Below are 19,895 nucleotides of genomic sequence, written 5' to 3'. Positions count from 1 at the left end.
CTTATTTTGTCCTGTGATTTCCAGCTTTTCCTCTGTACCCTCACAGCCAATCAGCAAACGTCCAGCAGAAACAGAGACATCTCAGAGGACAGATCTCCATCCACCACTTCTTCGCTCCCTATTGATTTTTATTGAGCTCTTCCTCTTCAGCACAGCAGGATAAATGAGGGTAAAAGCAGGTACTTTGACTCCAGCTCCCCTGGGTTTAATCTGCATAGCTCCACATCACCAGCCCACTTAATTGTTTTTAGTAATTGTAGCAGATCGACCCGCACTCAGAAGTCTGCAAAGAGCACTGCGGTTGTTAAGTGGCGGTCTTGATTGTCCCTCAGGTGGTGGTGCATCTTTGGAGTAAAACGGCTGATGCATAAGCTCACAACACGGATCTGTGGTGTCAGCGGAAAACTTACTGGGGTCTGACACAAAAGTGTGAAACAGAAGGAAGGAGGATGGGAGAGGCGGTGGGGGGTAACAGATGTAGATGAAACGGCCTCAGAGAGGAAAGCAGCAGTCAGCCTTCATAAAGCTCAGGGTTTAGAGCCAAATGGAGAGGAACTGCTGGAGACTGGGTGGATTTAAAAAAGGCCCCCAAACAAGCAGACGAGGAAGAAAACCATCTGTGGAGATTTTACATTTCAATTATGTTGAATTCAAACAAATGGGCAGCAAGACATGAAGCATACTCAGGTTGACCACAAACACATTTAAGAAAAAAATCTTTTTGATTTATTGAAAGTGTTGCTCAATTTAAAAGAATTAATTTGAACCAAAGATAATCCAAAATTAACCCTGGTGGTGCTGCAGTGTATTTGCCAAAACAACTGAGTGAAAGCTTAACAAGAAGCCTGCATATGACAAAATTTAACCCAATACTCCAACTCCTACTCTAAATGTAAAAACAAAATAAGATAGAAATTAAAATTTGGAATTACATTTTTTACTGAAGCCCATACATTTACTTTGAATTCCCACTCTGATAAAAAAAAGGTGTTTCTAACATTTTCTTGTTCTTTCTCTCATGAATGACAACAGATATTAAAAGAATTAAGCTTAAAATTGCATTTCTGAGTACATATTTATTCAAATCAATGGGAATCAGGAGCAGACGCAAAAGTGTAATTTGAAAATTGGATCTAAAAACTACTGCGGCAAGCCACAAGCTTCCTGCCCCACTCCATTCTGATGGATCCACTTTTAGACAAATAGATCCATGTACGTCTTTGCATTCTTTGTCTGATCTGGAATCTGGTTCAAAACTGCACAGTTGAATAGCTCCAATATTGCTTGCCTATTTGTTGCACCTGTAATGTTAAGGTGGGGTCGTGATTGGGTGTAAGCTAGCAGGAGAGAGAGTAAACAAAGGGATGATGGGAAGTCAGGGCAGGCTTACTCCATTCCAACAGTCCTGCCCACAACTCAAGAGGGGAATTTCTAAAAAAAACAAAAAACTGTCGCTCTGCAGAAACTGTCCTAGAAAACAACACATGTTTTTTTTATTTGATTTAAAAACAACATTATCATAATTTAAAGACCAATGGGAACACTTTTACATGAGATCAAAAGATGATCAGAGTGGGACTTTAAATACATAATTTTCATTATAAACTCATTGATTTAAGACTTTTTTTCAGAGTTTTGCAACAGAAGTAGGAATACACAGATGAAGAGTCATCACTGATCATTAAATAGCAATCAGCAGGAAAAACTGCAACATCCTGTGACCTTTAATCTGCAACCTGAAGCATGGTGTTCTGTCATTCCAACTCCAAATGAACAACACTGATGAAAGACGATGGCAACAACAGAAGGCACAGATTCTCATAATAGAGAATCAGAATCATGAATCTGTTGTGTAGTTCCTGGAAGTGCAGCATTCTTCAGTCCAGACTGACGTGAATGCACAGCTAGAAAAATGTCACATGCAGAAGCATTTGTGAGGATCTCGGTTCTGACTTGTAACAGAAAAAAAATGTTGAAGTTTAATCAGTTAAGAGGAAGATTTAATCTGTAATCATCTGAGCACAAACAGGCACTTTTTGCATATAAAGCAGGGACCAACATTTAGCATAAAAAACAAAGAATCCTACAGTAAAGCTAAAGGAGAGCAAATAAGGCCATAAATTCATTTGCACATCCAGAAACAATATCAATGTGCAGAAAATTTAAGTGCAAGACAGTCTAATTCAGTTCAGTGTAGATCCTTCAGTCCTCACTGGAGTCCTCTGATGTGTACATGTCCACGACTTCCCATGATCCCTTGAAGCGCTGCTCCGAGCTGCTGGCCTGTGCGATGACAGCGGGGGGCATGAGCGCCACGCAGGCGGCCAGGCCAGAGACGCGCTCTTTGAACTCAGTCTCACTGTCCCACTCATCAGCATCGGTGTTGTACACGTGCATGTATTTCATCCTCCTGCCTTTGTCGTGTGAGCGCCCTCCTAGGACGTAGATGCGGTGGTCGAGCACGGCGATGCCTGGCTCTCCGTGTCCGGAGGGGAGGGGGGCAACTAACGTCCATGAGTTGGCTGCAGGATCAAAGCACGCCACCTGAAACAGACAAGTCACACGTTGTGGGCATTCTATACCGCATGAATATTACTCCCAATTGAGGTTCGTACTTTGTTGACATCACGGCGATATCCACGCTCATGGTTACTACCCCCGATAACATATATGCGCCCATTGACAGCAGCCATGCCGTGCCACGCCCGCTCCACCGGTCCCTCTGCACACGCCGCCCAGTGATTGGCAGCAGGGTCGAAGCAGTACGTCTCTCTGAGGTACGCCATTCCTCGACGCCCACATGTGATGTATATCTTCCCATCCACCACTGCTCCTGCATGGGCATAAACCTGGAGGCAAAGAAAAAAAACGACTCAATCAATGGGGATTTTATCAGGTGACTTAGTGGTGCCATCGTGTGGTGTGTTCCGGTACTGCACCTCTTTCACACCATGACAGACAGGCCTTACCTCTCTCTTCAGAGGTGAGACGAACTGCCACGTGTTTGCGCTGGGGTCATAGCGCTCCACTGAGTCCAGCTCGTTGCTGTAGTCACGCCCCCCGATGGCGTAGATGTGACCCCCCAACACGCAAACACAGTGGTCAGCGTGCTGCTGCTGCAGAGGCTGAATGGAGGTCCAGCTGTTGTGACGTGGGTCATATCTGAGCGAGAGAGCATCAGAAAGAGAAGTCATGCATCTGAACACCAGCAAAGATCTTTACATAAAAAGATATGGAATCATCCTAAACCTACTGAGAAAGACTTTATCAGTAATGTGACAGATTTAGGAGTTTTTATAACTTTACATTTATACATAAAATGAGAAAAAAAGGTTTAAAAATAGCAACAACTCAGAGCTAAACTGTAATGAAAAAGGGGGTGAAATAGTATATATATATATATAAATCAAGTTCTGATGCAATGATGGGAGTTAAAAAGCTCTTCAATAAATCACAAATAACATATTATCTATTAGAAAACACAAAAAAACATTGTGGCTCTTAGGCTTTTATTTTGAAAGGAACTTGCCCGTGCTGTTGTCAAAAGCCTCATATTAAAATAGTTATATATAGAAAATCTCAATACAGAGATAATTCAATTGTAGTTAAAACATATTTTAAATAAATGGACTAATGGTTACAAAAACACAAAAAGTGCGTCTTTTAAATGTAAAAGTTGGACTTAGAGGCTCCTGTTGGGTTCTGGTCTGTAAGAAACTGGACCAAACTGGAGAAACTAGCTCATTTAGTATTAAATGTTGCAGACTCCTGGTCTAAACAATAAACTGTCTTGTTTATTATATTGCATAAGGATGTTTATATAATTGTAGTAAATAACTGATTTGCTTACATACTTGTTCAATTCTTTATTTTTATTTTACTCATTGGTGGCTTTTAAAGCTATTTATCATCTTTTCAAAGAACTCAACCCCTAAATCACATCATAGAAGTAAAAATGAAGAGTTAAAATCAAGTTTTTAATCATTTAGAAGCTAAAAAAAAAGCATCCTCAAAATAATCCCACCATACTGGATGGCTATGGAGGCAAATAATCAGACAGGATCTCACCTCCAGCAGCAGTTTTCTGCACGAAATCCACTGGTGTTCTTATCTCCTCCAATGAGATAAACAAAATTGTTCAGGACAGCAACCCCCTGGTTAGACATTCGGGGTGAGTGAGCTGAAGGCAGAGTCCTCCACTCCCCCCAGCTCGGGTGGAAGACCTGAAACAGGTTTTTCTTGTCTGTGAGGGAGGAAGAGCTAAACATTCCCCCAAAACCCAGAATACAGTAGAAGGTGGAGCGGGGCTGCGTGAGAGGACTCTGCAGGACGGGCTGCCACAATTCCTGCTCGTGGTACCGGAGAGCAGCTGAGACCGAATGCTTCAAAGGACACTGGTCCAGTCTGCTGTGCAGTCTCTGCAACACCCGCCTCTCCATGAGGCAGAACCGCACAGCTTCAAGCATCTTCAGGTTGTCCTTGAAGACAAACAACAGAAAAAGGAGTTCACATTCACCGAGTTAACGTTAAATATATGCTTCAGAAAAGATGAGAGTGAAGAAAAATAAACACACCTTCAGACTGACCTGCAGGTACACCTGATCAGCTTCCACCTCCTCAGGACTAAAGTGAAAATAAAGAGCGGCCTCGTACACCTCGTTCTCGCTGGTCACCTGAAGCTCATCGCTGCTCAAAGCTCTAAAGACCTCCTCCTCGGGGAGCTTTCGGTACACGTCCGTCCGAGACAAAGTCTGAATGTTGTTGAGGATGTAGGAGCGGACTCTGTCTTTCAGCTGTTGCAGCTCAAAGAGATCCACAAGCTGGAGCACCTCTAAGATGCTGCTGTCATCCAGCCAGGAGTAAAGGAAGTCACAGCAGAAGCCAATGACACTATCAAGCTGAAACACAGGAAAAAATAGATTCAACTCATAAAAACAAACAATTCTGTTAAACGACTGGTTTGTACAAATCTACCTGCACCAGAGTGGCAGCTATCAGGACTTCCTGGACACAATCCAGGTCTAATTCAATCTCTGCAGTATAGATGTAGTCGAGTAGTTTCTTTATGGCCTTGTAAGATACTCCGTGAATAAGAATCTCTTTCTGCTGCGTCTCACGGAGGCCTCCGGCAAACATCCCCCTAAAACAAGAGTCACGTGGTTTAACCAGGTCACCCAGTCATGAGAGCACAACATCCTTTTCCTTTTTCATCTGTATCTCTGCATCATTTCAAACTTCAACATGTCTTTTTTGTGCATAAAGGAATGGAAAGAAGTGCTGCAGTCTTGGCCACTTTCACACAGGGATTACAGAGCTACTTATAAACAGCAGAGCTTGAGAGTTCACTGACGCACAGCAAAAACTCCAGGGGATTTTTCCAAGGAAGAAAACTGCTCCATTCACATCAGCACAGACGTGTTAGAATAGAGGTTTGTATGGAAGTAACCACATAGATCACATGTTAGTGTTGCAAGAGATGATTGACACATAATTTGTTAGATTAATTTCAGAAAATAACACTAAACAGATAAACTTTTATTCTGACAAAAAAATCTGCTTTTGGTTTTTAAATAAAGTTGTCTTGATAAAGGTGCAAAAAGTTACTTTAAGTGAATGGTTAATAAACTCGAATCAATCCTAATCTGGATTATATATATATATATTGGATTATTAGACAAAAAAGCATGTTGCTTAACGTGGATTTAGAGAAAACATTTAAGGTATAACCAACTAATTAAGACAAATCATCTCTGAAAACTCAATAGATAAGAAGAAGAAGAAGAAATGCAGGGTTGCCTTTTGCTGCATCATTTACCTGAAATAATCACAGGCGGCTGCCAGGAGGATGCGGTGGGCTTGGATGGGTCGACCCTCCACCACCAGGACCACATCGAACAGGATCCCCGTCTGTCTGAGCGACAGCAGGCCGTCTTGCAGGCTGCGAAAGTGGGATGAACTCCGGAAGGTCTGTCGGCCAGGACGCTCCAGCGAGCCAGCCCGTCCTCCGACCGCACTCTCTGCTTCGCCCTCAGCCATGACAACACGCTGACCTTCGGGTTTCATCGCCCTCATCTGCCCGGTGCCAACATGACTCAGAGCTGATCCCTTTTTAACGTGGGTTAAATCAGAGCGGAACCGATAAACAGGAAGAGATTTAAGCAAAGCAGCTAGCGACCGAGGACAAGAGCCGAAGACTTATTTAAGACAGCCCACGAATGTGAAGAATGTCTTTTTAAGGTTGGGTTTTCTAACGCCTTACCGTCAACAACTGCACTTGTTATCCGAGTGTTTTGGTCGTCTTCTGTTAGCCGAGATCACAGTTGGCTAGCATGCTAGTTGATTTAGCCTACTACGAAAAGACCAAAAAAGACAGAAACCGAGTAAGACGTTTTGTACATTTGAATGATGTGAATACTCTGTCCCTATTACCTTCCAGAATGTTTAAGTTCCGCTATTTGGGCTCGGTAATGATGATACTAAATCATTTTACAGTAGAAGAAGCGGAGCCCCCTGATTCTCGACACATCAAAATAAGTCTGTTTACTTTTGTTGTCAGGCGGTGATCTGGAATTCTATTGGTCCCTGCATTTTCCTTGTCCCGCCTACTTTCTAAGTCTAGCCAATCACAAAGCAACAACATGGAGCTGTGTCCTGAAACCTACTTTGAGCTGAGAAAAAGAAAGTAAAAGAAATATCTGTTTGTGACAATCTGACAAAAACATTTTTAGATGATAAACAGGCTATAGCATCATTTTGAAAATAAATAATAGTAGTTTCACAATTAAAAGCCTGACAGATTATTTGTTAGAACGATGTAAGCACATAGCAATAAGTAGTACTATTGAAGTTTATTTAATTAAGTATGCCTAAAAGTATAAGTAGAGCATGTCTACCATAGACCATGTACTTGTACTGTAGGAAGATCAACTGGGTACTTCTTCTGACTGAAGAAGATTTGTACAATTTATAGACAGTATATCAAAAGTAAACTTCAAGTATACTGCTTCACTTTTAATATTTTGTATACACAAAATGTTTATTTTATATACATTTCTTGGAAGACAATCAATTTTACATTAAATGTATACAAACAAACAAGTAAAAAATAATTCACGTTAAATCCATTCACATTTTAGTTCCGTAAAGTTTGGCTAACTGTTGTTTTTCCACATAAAAATAAAAAAAAAGAAAATTATTAGAACGTGATACCACACTTTATGGTCACATGTCTACAAAGTTTAAAGTGTTCCCACACATTGGACTGTAATGGTGGATTGATCATTTTTGCTGCCATCACACGTGTGTTATCCGTACTTGATCGTTTTTACGTTGTAGTAAAATAAATCTACTGTGCCTTAATCCAAATACTATTTCCAAGATCAGTTATTGATTTAACTCACTTTGAGATGATTTTTAATGGTATGGGTCGATGTGATTTGATTTGAATCTACCTCAGACAGATCTTCAAAATAGAAATAGAAACAGATTGTCAAAATAGAAATTGATAATAAATACAAATACACAATTGTTTTTGGAGCACAAGGAAAGGACAAGCATAAAGAGAAATTAGCTCATTTTGATGTATGAAATGGTTTATAATTTTTGACAGAGGTTCACAAGCCTTTCAAAATAAAAGACACAGTGTCACATGGGATCATCTCAATGTGGGAAATGTAGTTGGCAGTGTAATGTCAGCTTTAAAAAAAATATTTTTTTTACTGTTTTTGGTGCTTCTCTACCAGAAATTAATAAATTTAACAAGCCCTTTATAAAATTAAATTTGATGTAATTAAAAGATTCTTAGTGTATTTTTCAAACCACAAGGCACACTTGAAATCCTTGAATTAGTTAAAAATATGCCTTATAAACTGGCGTATGAATATTTGATCATGCTTAGTGACATCAAACTGATCTTCTGCGGTAAATGTCTTTCAAAAATATGTCAATATTTGTTTAGCCCCACTTTGGTAAACTATGAAGCTGAATGGCTTAAGGGATTGTAGGAAAGTTATGGCTACCATAGTCAGGAACCTCATGGAGTGATACATACTGTTCTTCAACTGTTTGTGAATGAGCTGAAGAAAATTAGAGTTAATTAATTAATTTATTTTTTTGCTTAATATTTACTTACTTTGTACTTTGCAGTTACTTTTGAAACAAAAAACCTTCTATTTTTTATTTTTATTTTATTTTTTTACCAGAGAGCCCCAGTGGAGGGGTAAAAGAGCCACATGCTGCTCTGAAGCCTCATGTTCCCCAGGAACCTTCTGTACTGACTGGATTAGAGCAACATGGCAAACATACTCCATCAATGTTGTGACTGTGCCTTTCAAACACAAGAGGGCGCTCTATTTTTACAACAAACTTAATTTTGTCTCAACCTGTGTGTCTTATTACTTTTGCTAGTACCAGAAGCTGAAATAATCTAGACACATTTGATTCACCAGAGTTTTTAATTTAATGTATTTATTCTTAATAATGGTATCTTAATTCTAGTTCTGAATCAAATCCAAACACACAGTGATTGTTTGCACAATGTTAAGTATGCTTGGTTAACAATGACAAACATCATGTTTGCACTAATGGCAGCAAAAGATGAGCCCCATCCAAGCTGTCTTTTAAAACCATCCATAGCAGCTGCTTGTTGTTGTCATTTTGCTCCTTCAGTCTTTGATGGAGCAGTTTTTAAATTGATTTTCCAGTATGAAATGTGCATGGGCTTCCACACAGATCACCTGAGGCTTTAAATCACAACAGTGAATACATAAATATATTGAAGACTTCCATGTTGCTGGGACTCCACTTCATCTTCATTTAGGAGGCTTCAATTTGCTTTATTTATTTATTTAAACAGACAGAATTAAATTCATTTTTCTTGCAAAACCACACTCCATCTCAAATGGTGTTTATAAGCCAATAAAGTTGTGGGTCTTAAAAGTAAAGTATGTGCTTAAAGATGCATTTCTGTAGACAAAAATTAACGTAAAATCCCCTCTTATGTATTTCAAACTGATGGAAACTAGTTTTTACAACACATGAAAATTCACTGGTTTGTCAGTTTTTTACATCTGGTGGCAGGTAGGCACAAGTGATCTTTTTTTCTCCCAAACGTTTGTTTAAAAAAAAAAAGAAAGAGTAAATTGGATTTTTCTTGGCCCTTCCTGGAGACTACAAAGTCCGTGACAGATTTGACTATGAGGACAGCATTCCAGAGGGCCGCGCAGAAGACAAAATTCAAACGAAAGCAAATTGAGCAGCATTAGCTGTCAAACTTGAACACAATAAAAGGCACGCTGACAGCAGCTACTGAGAGACCACAGACAAAGCTACAACAGACCCGTTTGATGAAAAAAAGAAGCACTCTTATCTAGCAGGGCTGGAGAGTGAAAACAGTTTGGAAGTTATGTGCACAGGGGGTTGTAATAAAGAATGACTGTTAGGAAAAGTTGATTGCACCAACAAGGTGACACAGCGAGACTTTTTTTTTTTGCTTTGTGGATGTGATAAGAAAAGAATAAGGAAGAGAAATAGACAGTAATTGGTTTGGGACAACATAGTTCGGGGGGCGACAATCTTTTGACCTGCACACGTCCTCTTTCTGATAAGAAAAAGTTGGATGATTTAACACAGTGTGGAGCATTTTTAAATGTACATTTCTTACAGAATCAATCAAAACAAACACAGGTGAAAGCCTTGAAAGCACATGTCAAAACTCAGAAGTGAGTGAAAGAAGAGTGCACTGACCTGCGCCTGCTGTATTATACACACGACCTGCTCTGTGAATTCATTGGCTGAAAGGATGGTTGTAAAGTGATTTAGGTGCGGCCGTGGCAGGTGCAATTTTCCCAAGGCTGCTTGGTGATTGTGAAAGACTGCAATCAATTTCTCTTTACACCAAAGTCCTGTAGCGCAGCAACTTCCACTGCTGCTGTTTGATGAACCCTGCCAACTGTTTTAAGACAGCCGCCACTTGATTCACGGGCTTCCAATATGATAAACAGAGTGGGTTCACTCACAGTCATCAGACAGATCTGCCCACGTTCCTGTTTGTGTCCTGATTCGTTTTGTTAGATAATTACATTGGGAAGACATCCTGGGACCAGTTGGAGAAAATTATCATTTTTTGTTGTTGTTTATATTCAGTGAAGAGTCAATGTTTTTCAAATTACATGGGAAAATACTGATAATTTTAGTGTAAACTCCCCTGGTGAATCAGAGCAGCGTCTGCTTCCTCCTTAGGGTTGTCTCTGACTGAGGTCAGACTGTTGTTTGTGCAAATCGGAGAGACTTTCCTCCTGATCGGGGAGGGAAATGCGAAAAAACAAAAACAAAACAGTGATGCTAAAATATTTAAACCACAGTGGAACATGTGCAGCTCTGTAGGGAGTGCATTGCTGTCTTCTAACATGGAAATAGAGAGGATATGAATAAAAAAAGGTGGATATTCTCTGAGAGATTGTCTGAGGGTACATCGTCCCACATGGCCCACACACACTAGGGAATCTCCCAGAGGAAAGTATTATGCAAGGCATCTGACAGGGACATGATAACACTAAATAGCCTGGCAAGAGTCTGCCTTAACAGCAGAGACGTTTGCCCTCTATTCTCCATAATGAACATTTTAACCTACACTGCAACCGGAATAAATGCAAAAAATATACTTAATTGTTTTTCATTAAGAATTTATTTAGACATTTATTTTCCTCTAAATACGTGCATGCACTCATCATTTACAGCTTAAGCTAAACAGCAGCTAAGATCCTGTTTAGATTTAGTCCCAGGGACATCACTCATTCAGTTTATGGGACTCACAGGAAGGCAGCATTGAGGTATGAGGGCAACTTTTTCTATTTTTTCCACCAAAAACGGCAAATATTCATTTATAATGATTACTACCATCTGCTATATATGTCATATTGCATGCAGCTTACTACTGACATTGTGGAATTAAATTTAAAAGGGAAAATACCAATTAGTTGTTAGTAGACCGCTAGGAATTAGAAGCTGGCTGAAAGTATGCACTGGGATTCTGTCCTCTGTTTTTATCTACTCCCCTACTCTTTATCATTTAGTTTTCATTTAGTTCGACATGTCTCTGTTTGGTTAAGTGTGATTCATGTAATTCCAAATTCCAGGTGGTTCGTCTGTTCTCCTGTCCTTGGCAGTGGACCTCGCCTCTGGCTCGTCTCGTGCCCCCTGCTGTCCAAGCTCCATCTGGCTGAAGCCCATCTACTCCACATTCAGATATGTAGTTGTAGAGTAAGATAAGCTAGTTCTTCTTTAGCAGTCCTGGTACATCACCTGTCCGTCCTAGGAGAGGATACCTAAGATTTCTTCTTTTATTTTCCAGAATCTGTTTTTTTTTTTTTTTTTTTTTTTAGGATTTTTTTCTTACCGAGAAGGACATGGATGCCTATGTTTACTTTAGCCTGTTTAATTAAGTTTAGCAATCAGTTATTGAGTTAACGATTTTGTAATATTGGGCTATATAAATAAATAAAATTAAATTGAATCGAACAAAATACTGGAGTTTTCAGGCCAAATTGACTAGATTTCTCACAGAAGAGTGAACAAGCTAATATGACATCATCTCCATTCAGCAGAGACACTGCTGGAGTAAATGCTCGTTACTGCCCAGCAAAGCTTGCTTGTTTCATGACGGTGTATTTTTGAGGGATCCAAAAGTGGGGGCAGCACCTCATTCTTTGATCAAACACATGCATGACCGTTTTTGTTTCTCTGAAGGACGGGCAAGACTTTAATTTGAAGATCAAGGCTCAGCCTACTTGAATCCCTGGTGAAGATTTTGCTTAATTTCACACTGCATTTAGAAATGTATAAAGTGTAACAGTGCCTTTCCTATTTTACTCAGAAATGCTTGCATTTTTTTGATGCAACATGTCACTCTGTGGATGCACTCTGCCTGATGATACTTGTATTTTCTCAATGCTGCCTAAGGCTGTTTTTATTTTTTTTCTTTATGGTGTTTCAATGGTCTGCTGCAGTGTTTATATGATGCAACTCTGCATGGTGCTGCTTTCTGTTTCTAACCATATGCTAGTATACCCTCTAGAGTTAGAATGTATAGGATTGCACACATTGCACCAGCATCTAAACATCCCTGATGTGCATCAATGCTGCTTTAAATGCATTACAAACTGTAAGTTTGGTTCAGTTTGTCACATTTTAGTATGTAAAAAAGTAGGTGACAGTGAAGTTTTGTCTGTAATGTAATGAAAACACTTCAGCTGTGAGAGTAAGAATGTAAAGAAAAAATATCCAGGAAATTCATAATCCAGGAATGTATTTGTATAATGATGCAAGGAATAGTTATCAAAAACAAGGAAGATTTTTTTCCCTCACAAACCTGATACTTCTTCTTTAAGAAACTCTTCTTCACTCCACTTGTTGCTTGTATAAATGGCTCCTATTTGAACTGGTTCTTTGTATAAGACACCTGCCCACAACCTTAAACAGATTGCAACTATAAAAGTGACCAAAGAGCTGTCTAAGGACACCAGGGACAAGCTTGTTTACCTTAACAAGACTGGGAAGAACCAATCTACAATAAGCAAGCATCTTGATGAGAATAGATTAACATTTGGAGCAATTATTAGAAAATGGAGGAAATACAAGATCACTGACAATCACCCTCCACCTGGAGCTCCATTCAAGATCTCACCTGGTGGAGGGCAAATGATCTTGAGAATGATGAGGAAACAGCTCAGAACCACAGGGCTGGGATCACAGTAACAGGGGTTACTACAGTAACACATGGCATCATTGAGGATTCAAATCCCGCAGAGCTCCAAAGGTCCCCCTGCTTTATCCAGCACATGTTCAGGTATGTTTAGAGTTTACCAGAAACCATCTGGATGATTCAGAGGAAGATTGGGAGAAAGTCATGTGGTCAGATGAAACCAAAGTGGAACTCTTCTGTATAAACAATGTTTGGAGGAGAAAGGATGCTGAGTTGCATTCCAAGATCACCATTTTCATTGTGAAGCATGGGGGTGGAAGGATCATGGTTAGGACCTGGATGATTTGTATTAATGAAAGGATGAATGAGGTTATGTATTTGAGATTTTTGGCAGAAACCTTCCTCTATCAGTGAGTTTTGAGGATGAATCGTGGCTGGGTTATCCAGCATGACAATGATTCAAAACAAATCACCCAGGAGATAAAAGAGTGGCTACATAAACAGCCTTTCATGGACAGTGCAGACCTGATGACCTTTGACCTCTGTCATTGACAACCAGTGTTACATTACAAAGTATTGAGGTGAACTTTTCCCATTGGCAAAACGCTTCTTTGCTGAACCTTTATAAAGATAAATGATGGAAAAATCATTAAAAAGATCATTTCTGAATTTATTTATGTATCTATTTTACATTCTGTCTCTCAAAGTTGAAGTGTTCCTAATGTAAGCATCACTAATCTCTCTTGCCCTTTTAAGTGAGAAAACTTGTAGAATCCGTGGCTGTCAAATACATTTTGCCCTCCTGTATCTGGTTTGTAACATTTTAATTAATGTATCTTTCAGAACAGATTTTGTGATAATAATGTCATCCATCCCTAGAATAAACAGAATAAATGAGACAAACAAAAATGAACCAGATCTAACCCAATGCGCCTGAGTAAGAGCATGGTTTTTCATTAAAAATCTTGAGTAGAAATATGGTGCAGTGAAACTACAGTTGGAATGATGAAGTTACTGAAAGTTACTGAATAATGTGATTTGGTCGATGTAATTTGTTACCATCCATCCCAGGATGTAAGTCAGACCCGTTGAGGTAGACATTGCTTATTGCACCACTGGCAGACCTCGGTTTTGCACCTTTGCCCCTCCTCCTTCTTTGTTTTTTCCATTTTAGCACAAAACTTTAAACAACTTTTAACAACTTTAAAACTTTTAATATGATTATTCTTTAGTTTAATATATCACAACAGATGATGGGCACAGTCCAACTTCAATAATACTTTTATTACTTTCTGGTTTGTAATAGACTGATGTAACAAGGCAATTTAGCCCTAGGGTTTAATAATATGTGTCAGAATGAGTTTCTGACTTTCACATCAGAGGCACGAAGGCAAAAATTCTGGAAAAATACGAGCCTGGAAACACTGATGAGGCTAAATGGAATGGTTTTGGATGCAAATGTTGTGTGTTTAATCAGATATTCTGCAGCCCAATAAAGCAGAGTAGACATACTGAATATTTGCAAATCAGAAAATGCCCTTCAGGAATGCTGATAGACATGACCTGACATAAGGATTTGTCATATGCTTGTGAAATATTGCATTAATTTCTGAGTTCTTTTTAAAAATAATAATTATAAGTAATGGTCTGTTAAGAACTCCATTTCCTCCCATATTTCCATAACATTTTCTAAGAGTCAAAGACATATAAAAACAGAGTCTGCAGATAATGTTCAAATTTTCTCAAAAATCTGTGCACTTAAAAAGATCTCTTAAGAAATCCTAAAAATTACATTATGTCAAAGCTCAAATTTATCCAAGCTTAGTTGTGGGAAAGTTTATTGTTATTTTAAAAAATCAGCCTTTCTGGCTCAACAGGTAAAATTCAGAGAACTTAGCTAACCTTGTTCCACTGCTCTTTGCCTTAAATGCAGTTTGTGACTAAAAGTCAGATCTAATAAAAATCTGTGGCTGAGCTTCCCTGTAGACTAATGTGCATGAAATGTAGCTGCACATGGCAGCACACTCCATAGCAACCGAGACATATTTCTACTGATGGAGCACACTTATTTGCCTAATGAAACTTTCTCTTAAGCATGACCGCAATACCCTGATGTGCATTTAGCTTAATGCTTTTATTTTTTTGGATCCCTGCAAGGTTGAGGGAACACCAGGTGTGAGAGCCGTCATCCCTGGAAGAAGAACATAAATAACAGGCTGCCAGCTTGTCCACTCATCAAAGCGTCCTTGCTCAAAGTAATGCTTTCCCTTATGTAACATCACTGGAGGTGTGTGCATTAGTGGGCCGATAAGAAAATAAAAAAGCAAATGATGAGAACAAAAAAACAGGAAGATGAATTAGGTTTAAAAAAAAAGCAAATTAAAGTTCTACTCTGATCATCTTTTGTAAAAACTGTTTTAAGGGTTCTTTTAATTATGATTATGCCGTTTTATGGCAAAAGGCTTTGTTTTTACTGACATAGTTTCTGTAGAGCAGCAGTAGCTCATTAGAAATGTGCCTTTGAATTATGGGCGGGAGCTCTCACTTCCCATCATCCCTTTGTTTACTCTCTCTCCTGCTTGCTGACACCCCTTCATAATTCTAAGATGACATTATCGGTTCAACAAAAACGGCGAGCAATATTGGAGTTATCCAGCACTTCTTTTTGATTATTATTATTATTATTAATTAATGTGCTTTTAATATATTTTCAACAGACATGAGCATAGCTCAGTACAACATCAATTCAGAGTTATAAAGATTCTTGCAGAAATATTAACCAATTAAAAAGATTCCTCCTTACAAGGTTTTAATTTTTATTTTTTATTTACTTTAAAGAGGCGTTTCTCACCTATCCTTGAGAGAAAAATGTTCTTAATTTCGTATGTCAGGATATCGAGAATAACAGTTTTGAGCCAGATGCCGTGCTCTGACTAGGAAAACTAAGATCTGGACTTCTACAAGTGGATGCATCAGAATGGAGCGGAGCAGTGACGTTGAGGCTCGCTGACTGTGCCAACTGTAAGGTTTTTCCAACAGCATTTTTTTGTCAGCTTCTAATTCAAAACAACATGAAAAAGAAAAAATACAAAACGCTTAATTTTTTTATACATGTTCTCCATCATCAGAACATGATAAAACAACAAAATCATGATTTTAATGGAAGTGGGTGTTCAAGGAAATCAAACAATCAATCTGAGTAAAGAAGTCATGCGTGAAGGATGAGATGTTTCAGAGTTAAATTTTTGTAAAAATAAGATGCTCACAGTACAATTAGTTTGACTGTTGTCAGGACTTTGAGACAATATAAAGTTTCTTTTTAATAAAAAAAAACCATTAAGACAAAAAGACTAAACACACATATAGTATGTTTCTATGAAACACCAGCTGGTTCATGACTTTCTCTCTTGTTGGGTGTAATTGCATCTGCTTGAAGTTAAATTGATGTGAACATATTCTACTTTCCCTCACATGTCTGCCGTTTATTTCTGAAGATCTCATCATAATAGCAGAGATAAAAGCAGCAATAATAACCCACACAGCTGTTTCAGAGACAGGGAGAAGTCTCACCTCTAATGCTGATTTAGACTGAGACTTGGGGATTTTAGAGTCTAAGCAAAAGCACCTTAACCTTTAGTCACTTTGAAGCAAAGAAAAAAAATGTAGCTGCAGTATTTTTACTCAACTATTTTTAAGATATTAAAAAAAGATAAATGAAACACATGTTGTCACTGGTTAAATATGACTGAAAACAACATGTTGCCGTCAGATTAACTGATGCAGACTTCTAAAAGCACCAGTTTGCTATAACTCAATTGTCAGAAAGCTGTCAATAAAGTTTTTTTTTTTCTAACACGCTCAATAGTTTTTTCCTTTTAGAAAGAGACAAGAAAGCAACATCTTTACACAGTTTGTGCCTTGTGCACACATGTTTGCAGATGTATTTGTGCTGAAGAGGTCTCCATTCTGCAGCATGCTTTCGTCATCAGGAGCCAAAAGTCATACTTTAAGAGAAGAGCACCAGGGTGTGCTCTGTGTCAGGTTTGATCTGTACAACTCAAGGTTGTTTGTCATTCCGCTCTACCCGAGGCATCGTGGCATTTGTTCTCGGCCGGGGTTATTTAAAGCCTCGGGGACTTTATAGAATTGTGTTGCTGTGATGCGGTCAAGGATCACTTCAACTTGGTTCATCTGAGAGACTGTAATACTGCAGGGAAGATTGTGTCACAGTTCAGAGCACGACACCACAACAACGTTGAGTTTTTGGTTGTCTGGAGGTTGGAGGACTAATAGAGCATGCAAATCAACTTAAACAATCAGGTGATGATCACATTTCACAGACAAAAAAATAAAAAGAGTTTTTTCCCCATGAACCTTAATTATTGGATGGAGCTGAAAAGTTTATTAGAAGCAGGTGAGTGAGAACCCCAAGATTTGTCATTAATGGAGAGTAAAGATCGCCAGTGCACTGTTCTAAGAGACACCATCAGGTTGGAGAAATGCACTAAGATCAAGCCTTAAGACATTACTGAATCCATATAGTGCAAATGGCATTGCAAAAACTTCACCTGCATGAAAATATAATCAAAAGAAAGTTATGCAATGAGGGGAAAAACAAAGTTCAACGTTATATTTGTTGAAAAGTTACACAGAACAAATGATGTATTCAGAAAGGGTTCATCCATCACTGTTTTCCTGCACTGCCTTGCAAACTAGAGTATAGATTTTATTCCTCTAGCTTCACAAGGCTCGACAAATGTTTGAGTATTTGGCTGCAAACAGTGGCAGACCTGCAAACAGACCTTTAGTCTAAGTTAATATTTACATTATCATTATCAATATACAAAATGTTGATATCTGCATATACAGTTTGGGTTTCTGTTATCTGCTGAGCTCCCAGACAGACCGACTCTTTATGACAGGCGTGTTTATTTCCAGTGTTTTGAGCACAAGCTTTTGTGAGTGAAAGTGCAGACGTCACGATTCGTGGAATTCTTAAAATTGTATTTAAGCAAAAATAATAGACATTTAGAAGGAGAGGAAAAGGAGGGTGAGACACGAAGCATCTACAGAGGAGGGGACAATTTCATCTTGATGGAGTTTTATTGATTTACGCAGCCACACACTCACACAAAAACTATTAACAATTTTTCCACAAGAACCATTTGCACAAATGCTTTATGTAACACATGTCTGTCTGAATCCTTATAAGGCCATATTCCAAGAATTGAAGACAAAACAGTTGATTGCAGTTGCCAAATAAAAGATAGGATCAAAGAGCGGCACAAAAAATGGCGTCATAACTCATCAAAAAATGTTTAGAGCTTTTTAACTGTGTTTTGTTTTTCCTTATCCGGATATTTGAAATACGGCTGCTCTGCTCTGCCTATGACCTCCTTGACTAATGTGCTCGTTTTAAAAAAAAACATATTCCCGGCTCTATGGGACTGGACAAACTTCAGGCTGTCACTCCCCAAAACTGTTGAAGTGGACAACGCCATGTCGAAGAGGCAATTTCTCCTGGCTAATGCTGTTCTGTAAGACTTGTCTGAAGAGATGTTTCCTTTTTCTCTCTCTCTTTAAACCCCCCTAGCTGCCAAGAAAAATCAAAGCATGAGTGACAGCATGGTTGATTGCTCAAGGAGTGAGGACCAACAGCTCTGTCTCTTGTATCAAGATGCAGCCCATTAAACCCCCTTCAAGAACCTGCATCAAATTTGCATTCTTGTTTTGCTCCGAGAACCAAGTCCACAGATTTGTCATCTGGAAAGACTTGACACCCATGCCTTCGTGTCAAGTAAACACCCACAGAGCTGTTGTTGGTGGTGGCAAGTCATTTCACCGTTCAGCTTCTCAGACAAACAGCTATTACAGTTCTCTCAAGCAGCCTCCACTCGAAGCAGGAGTGTGTGGGGACAGTGTGAAGAAGCAATTAACAATCTGTTGCACAAGCACAGGAGGTGCAAAAACGGGTTTAAAATAGTTTAAGGTGCTAACATCAAAGGCTTGTGAAAGGGGGCTTTAATTGCGTTGTTTTATGCAGTTTAAATGTAAGAGAAAATGTGCTAAAGCTGAGGCTAAACCTGCACAATCAAAATAGAGTTGTTTATATGTGTTAAAAATGGCCTCAGACTCTTATGACATTTAAGGTTTTGTAGTCTGATTTCTAGAAAATGTTTAACCCCAAATTATTGCACACATATATGAACTTTTCTGTTTTAAAACTCCCACTCTGATCATCTTTTGATCTATAGTAAATGTAGCAGCCATGATAATATTTATTTATTATTTCAATTTTTTTGTGTGTCACGTGATGAGGAAAGAGATCATTAGGCGGACCTGTTCACCTGGGTTTTGGGTTTGGTTCTGTTGGTTCAGAGAGAGGGTGTACAGGGCCCGGTATTTTTTGTTGACCGCTTTATTTGCCTTTTTATTTTGGAACGATCAAACACATTTTTTGTTACCCGAGTCTATGATGAACTTAAATAAATCAAGATACATCCAGAGGACGTTTTCATCATCTTTTTTTTTGGAGCGTGTCACAAACAAGGTCCTGCCGCAGCCTCTCTAGCGGCTCATGAGTCCGCAGCCGCTACAGTAAAAGTTTGGTCTTTTAATTAAGATTGTGCCACTTTTAGCTCAAATAAAAAGGAAAAACTGTCGTTTTCTTAGACATAGTTTCTGCAAAGCGGATGAAGTTCATTAGAAATTTGCTTCTGAATTGTGGGCGGGGTTGTTGGGACAGAGTGAGCGTGCCCCCTTCCCATCATCCATCTGTTTATGTGCTCTCCCGATAGCCTCACATACCCAACTTAATATTACTGGTGCAGCAAGAATGGGGAGCAATATCAGAGCTATCCAGCCGTACAGTTTAGAACAAGATGTCACCTGGAAGATGCACCGGACGCAGGGCCCTTATGGCTTGCCGTAGTTTCTTGTACGTAACAACTATAAACTTTTTCTAACAATTTTTTTTCTGCTCCTAATTTAAAAACAATTTAAAAACTCAAAGATCATTTTTTTCAAATATATGTTCTCTATCATGACAAATAAAAACATGTTAAAAACACCAAAAACACAATTTTCAACAGTTTTTAATGTCAGACACTGCAACCGACATGTTGAACAACGAAGTGGCTCACAGTTTTCACTTCCATTAATTTTAATTATGTTCCATAATTTTGGAACTTATGGT

The 19,895-nt window shown here is 38.9% G+C and overlaps 1 protein-coding gene across 3 annotated transcripts; it reads right to left on the bottom strand.

Annotated features, from left to right (window-relative positions):
* Window positions 1-1,978: 1,978 nt before the first annotated feature.
* Window positions 1,979-6,598, bottom strand: klhl22 (kelch-like family member 22). Of its 3 annotated transcripts, XM_024276007.2 has the most exons (9): window positions 6,430-6,595; window positions 6,260-6,349; window positions 5,816-6,105; window positions 4,975-5,140; window positions 4,575-4,898; window positions 4,069-4,478; window positions 2,970-3,162; window positions 2,616-2,849; window positions 1,979-2,544 (listed from the first exon to the last, which is right to left on the bottom strand). In XM_024276007.2, exons 3-9 carry the CDS (start codon window positions 6,070-6,072, stop codon window positions 2,203-2,205), a joined length of 1,926 nt encoding a protein of 641 aa, XP_024131775.1. In that variant the 5' UTR covers window positions 6,073-6,105; window positions 6,260-6,349; window positions 6,430-6,595; the 3' UTR covers window positions 1,979-2,202. The 3 variants fall into 3 exon arrangements, with proteins under 3 accessions (XP_024131775.1, XP_036069544.1, XP_024131776.1); XM_036213651.1 differs by having other exon boundaries at window positions 4,587-4,898; window positions 5,816-6,598; XM_024276008.2 differs by having other exon boundaries at window positions 5,816-6,596.
* Window positions 6,599-19,895: the final 13,297 nt, after the last annotated feature.

Source organism: Oryzias melastigma, linkage group LG9 (genome assembly GCF_002922805.2).
Source record: "Oryzias melastigma strain HK-1 linkage group LG9, ASM292280v2, whole genome shotgun sequence".
NCBI classification, from domain to species: Eukaryota; Metazoa; Chordata; class Actinopteri; order Beloniformes; family Adrianichthyidae; genus Oryzias; species Oryzias melastigma.
This window is presented reverse-complemented; position numbering and strand designations above follow the sequence as displayed.

Bases quoted from the DNA above. Each gene is read 5' to 3' on its own strand.
- klhl22 (XM_024276008.2), bottom strand. From the start codon at position 6,072: ATGAGGGCGATGAAACCCGAAGGTCAGCGTGTTGTCATGGCTGAGGGC. The intron at 3,163-4,068 runs GTGAGATCCTGT...TCTCTCGCTCAG, and splicing joins GCAGAAAACTGCTGCTGGAG to ATATGACCCACGTCACAACA. The intron at 2,545-2,615 runs GTACGAACCTCA...TGTCTGTTTCAG, and splicing joins ATCGCCGTGATGTCAACAAA to GTGGCGTGCTTTGATCCTGC.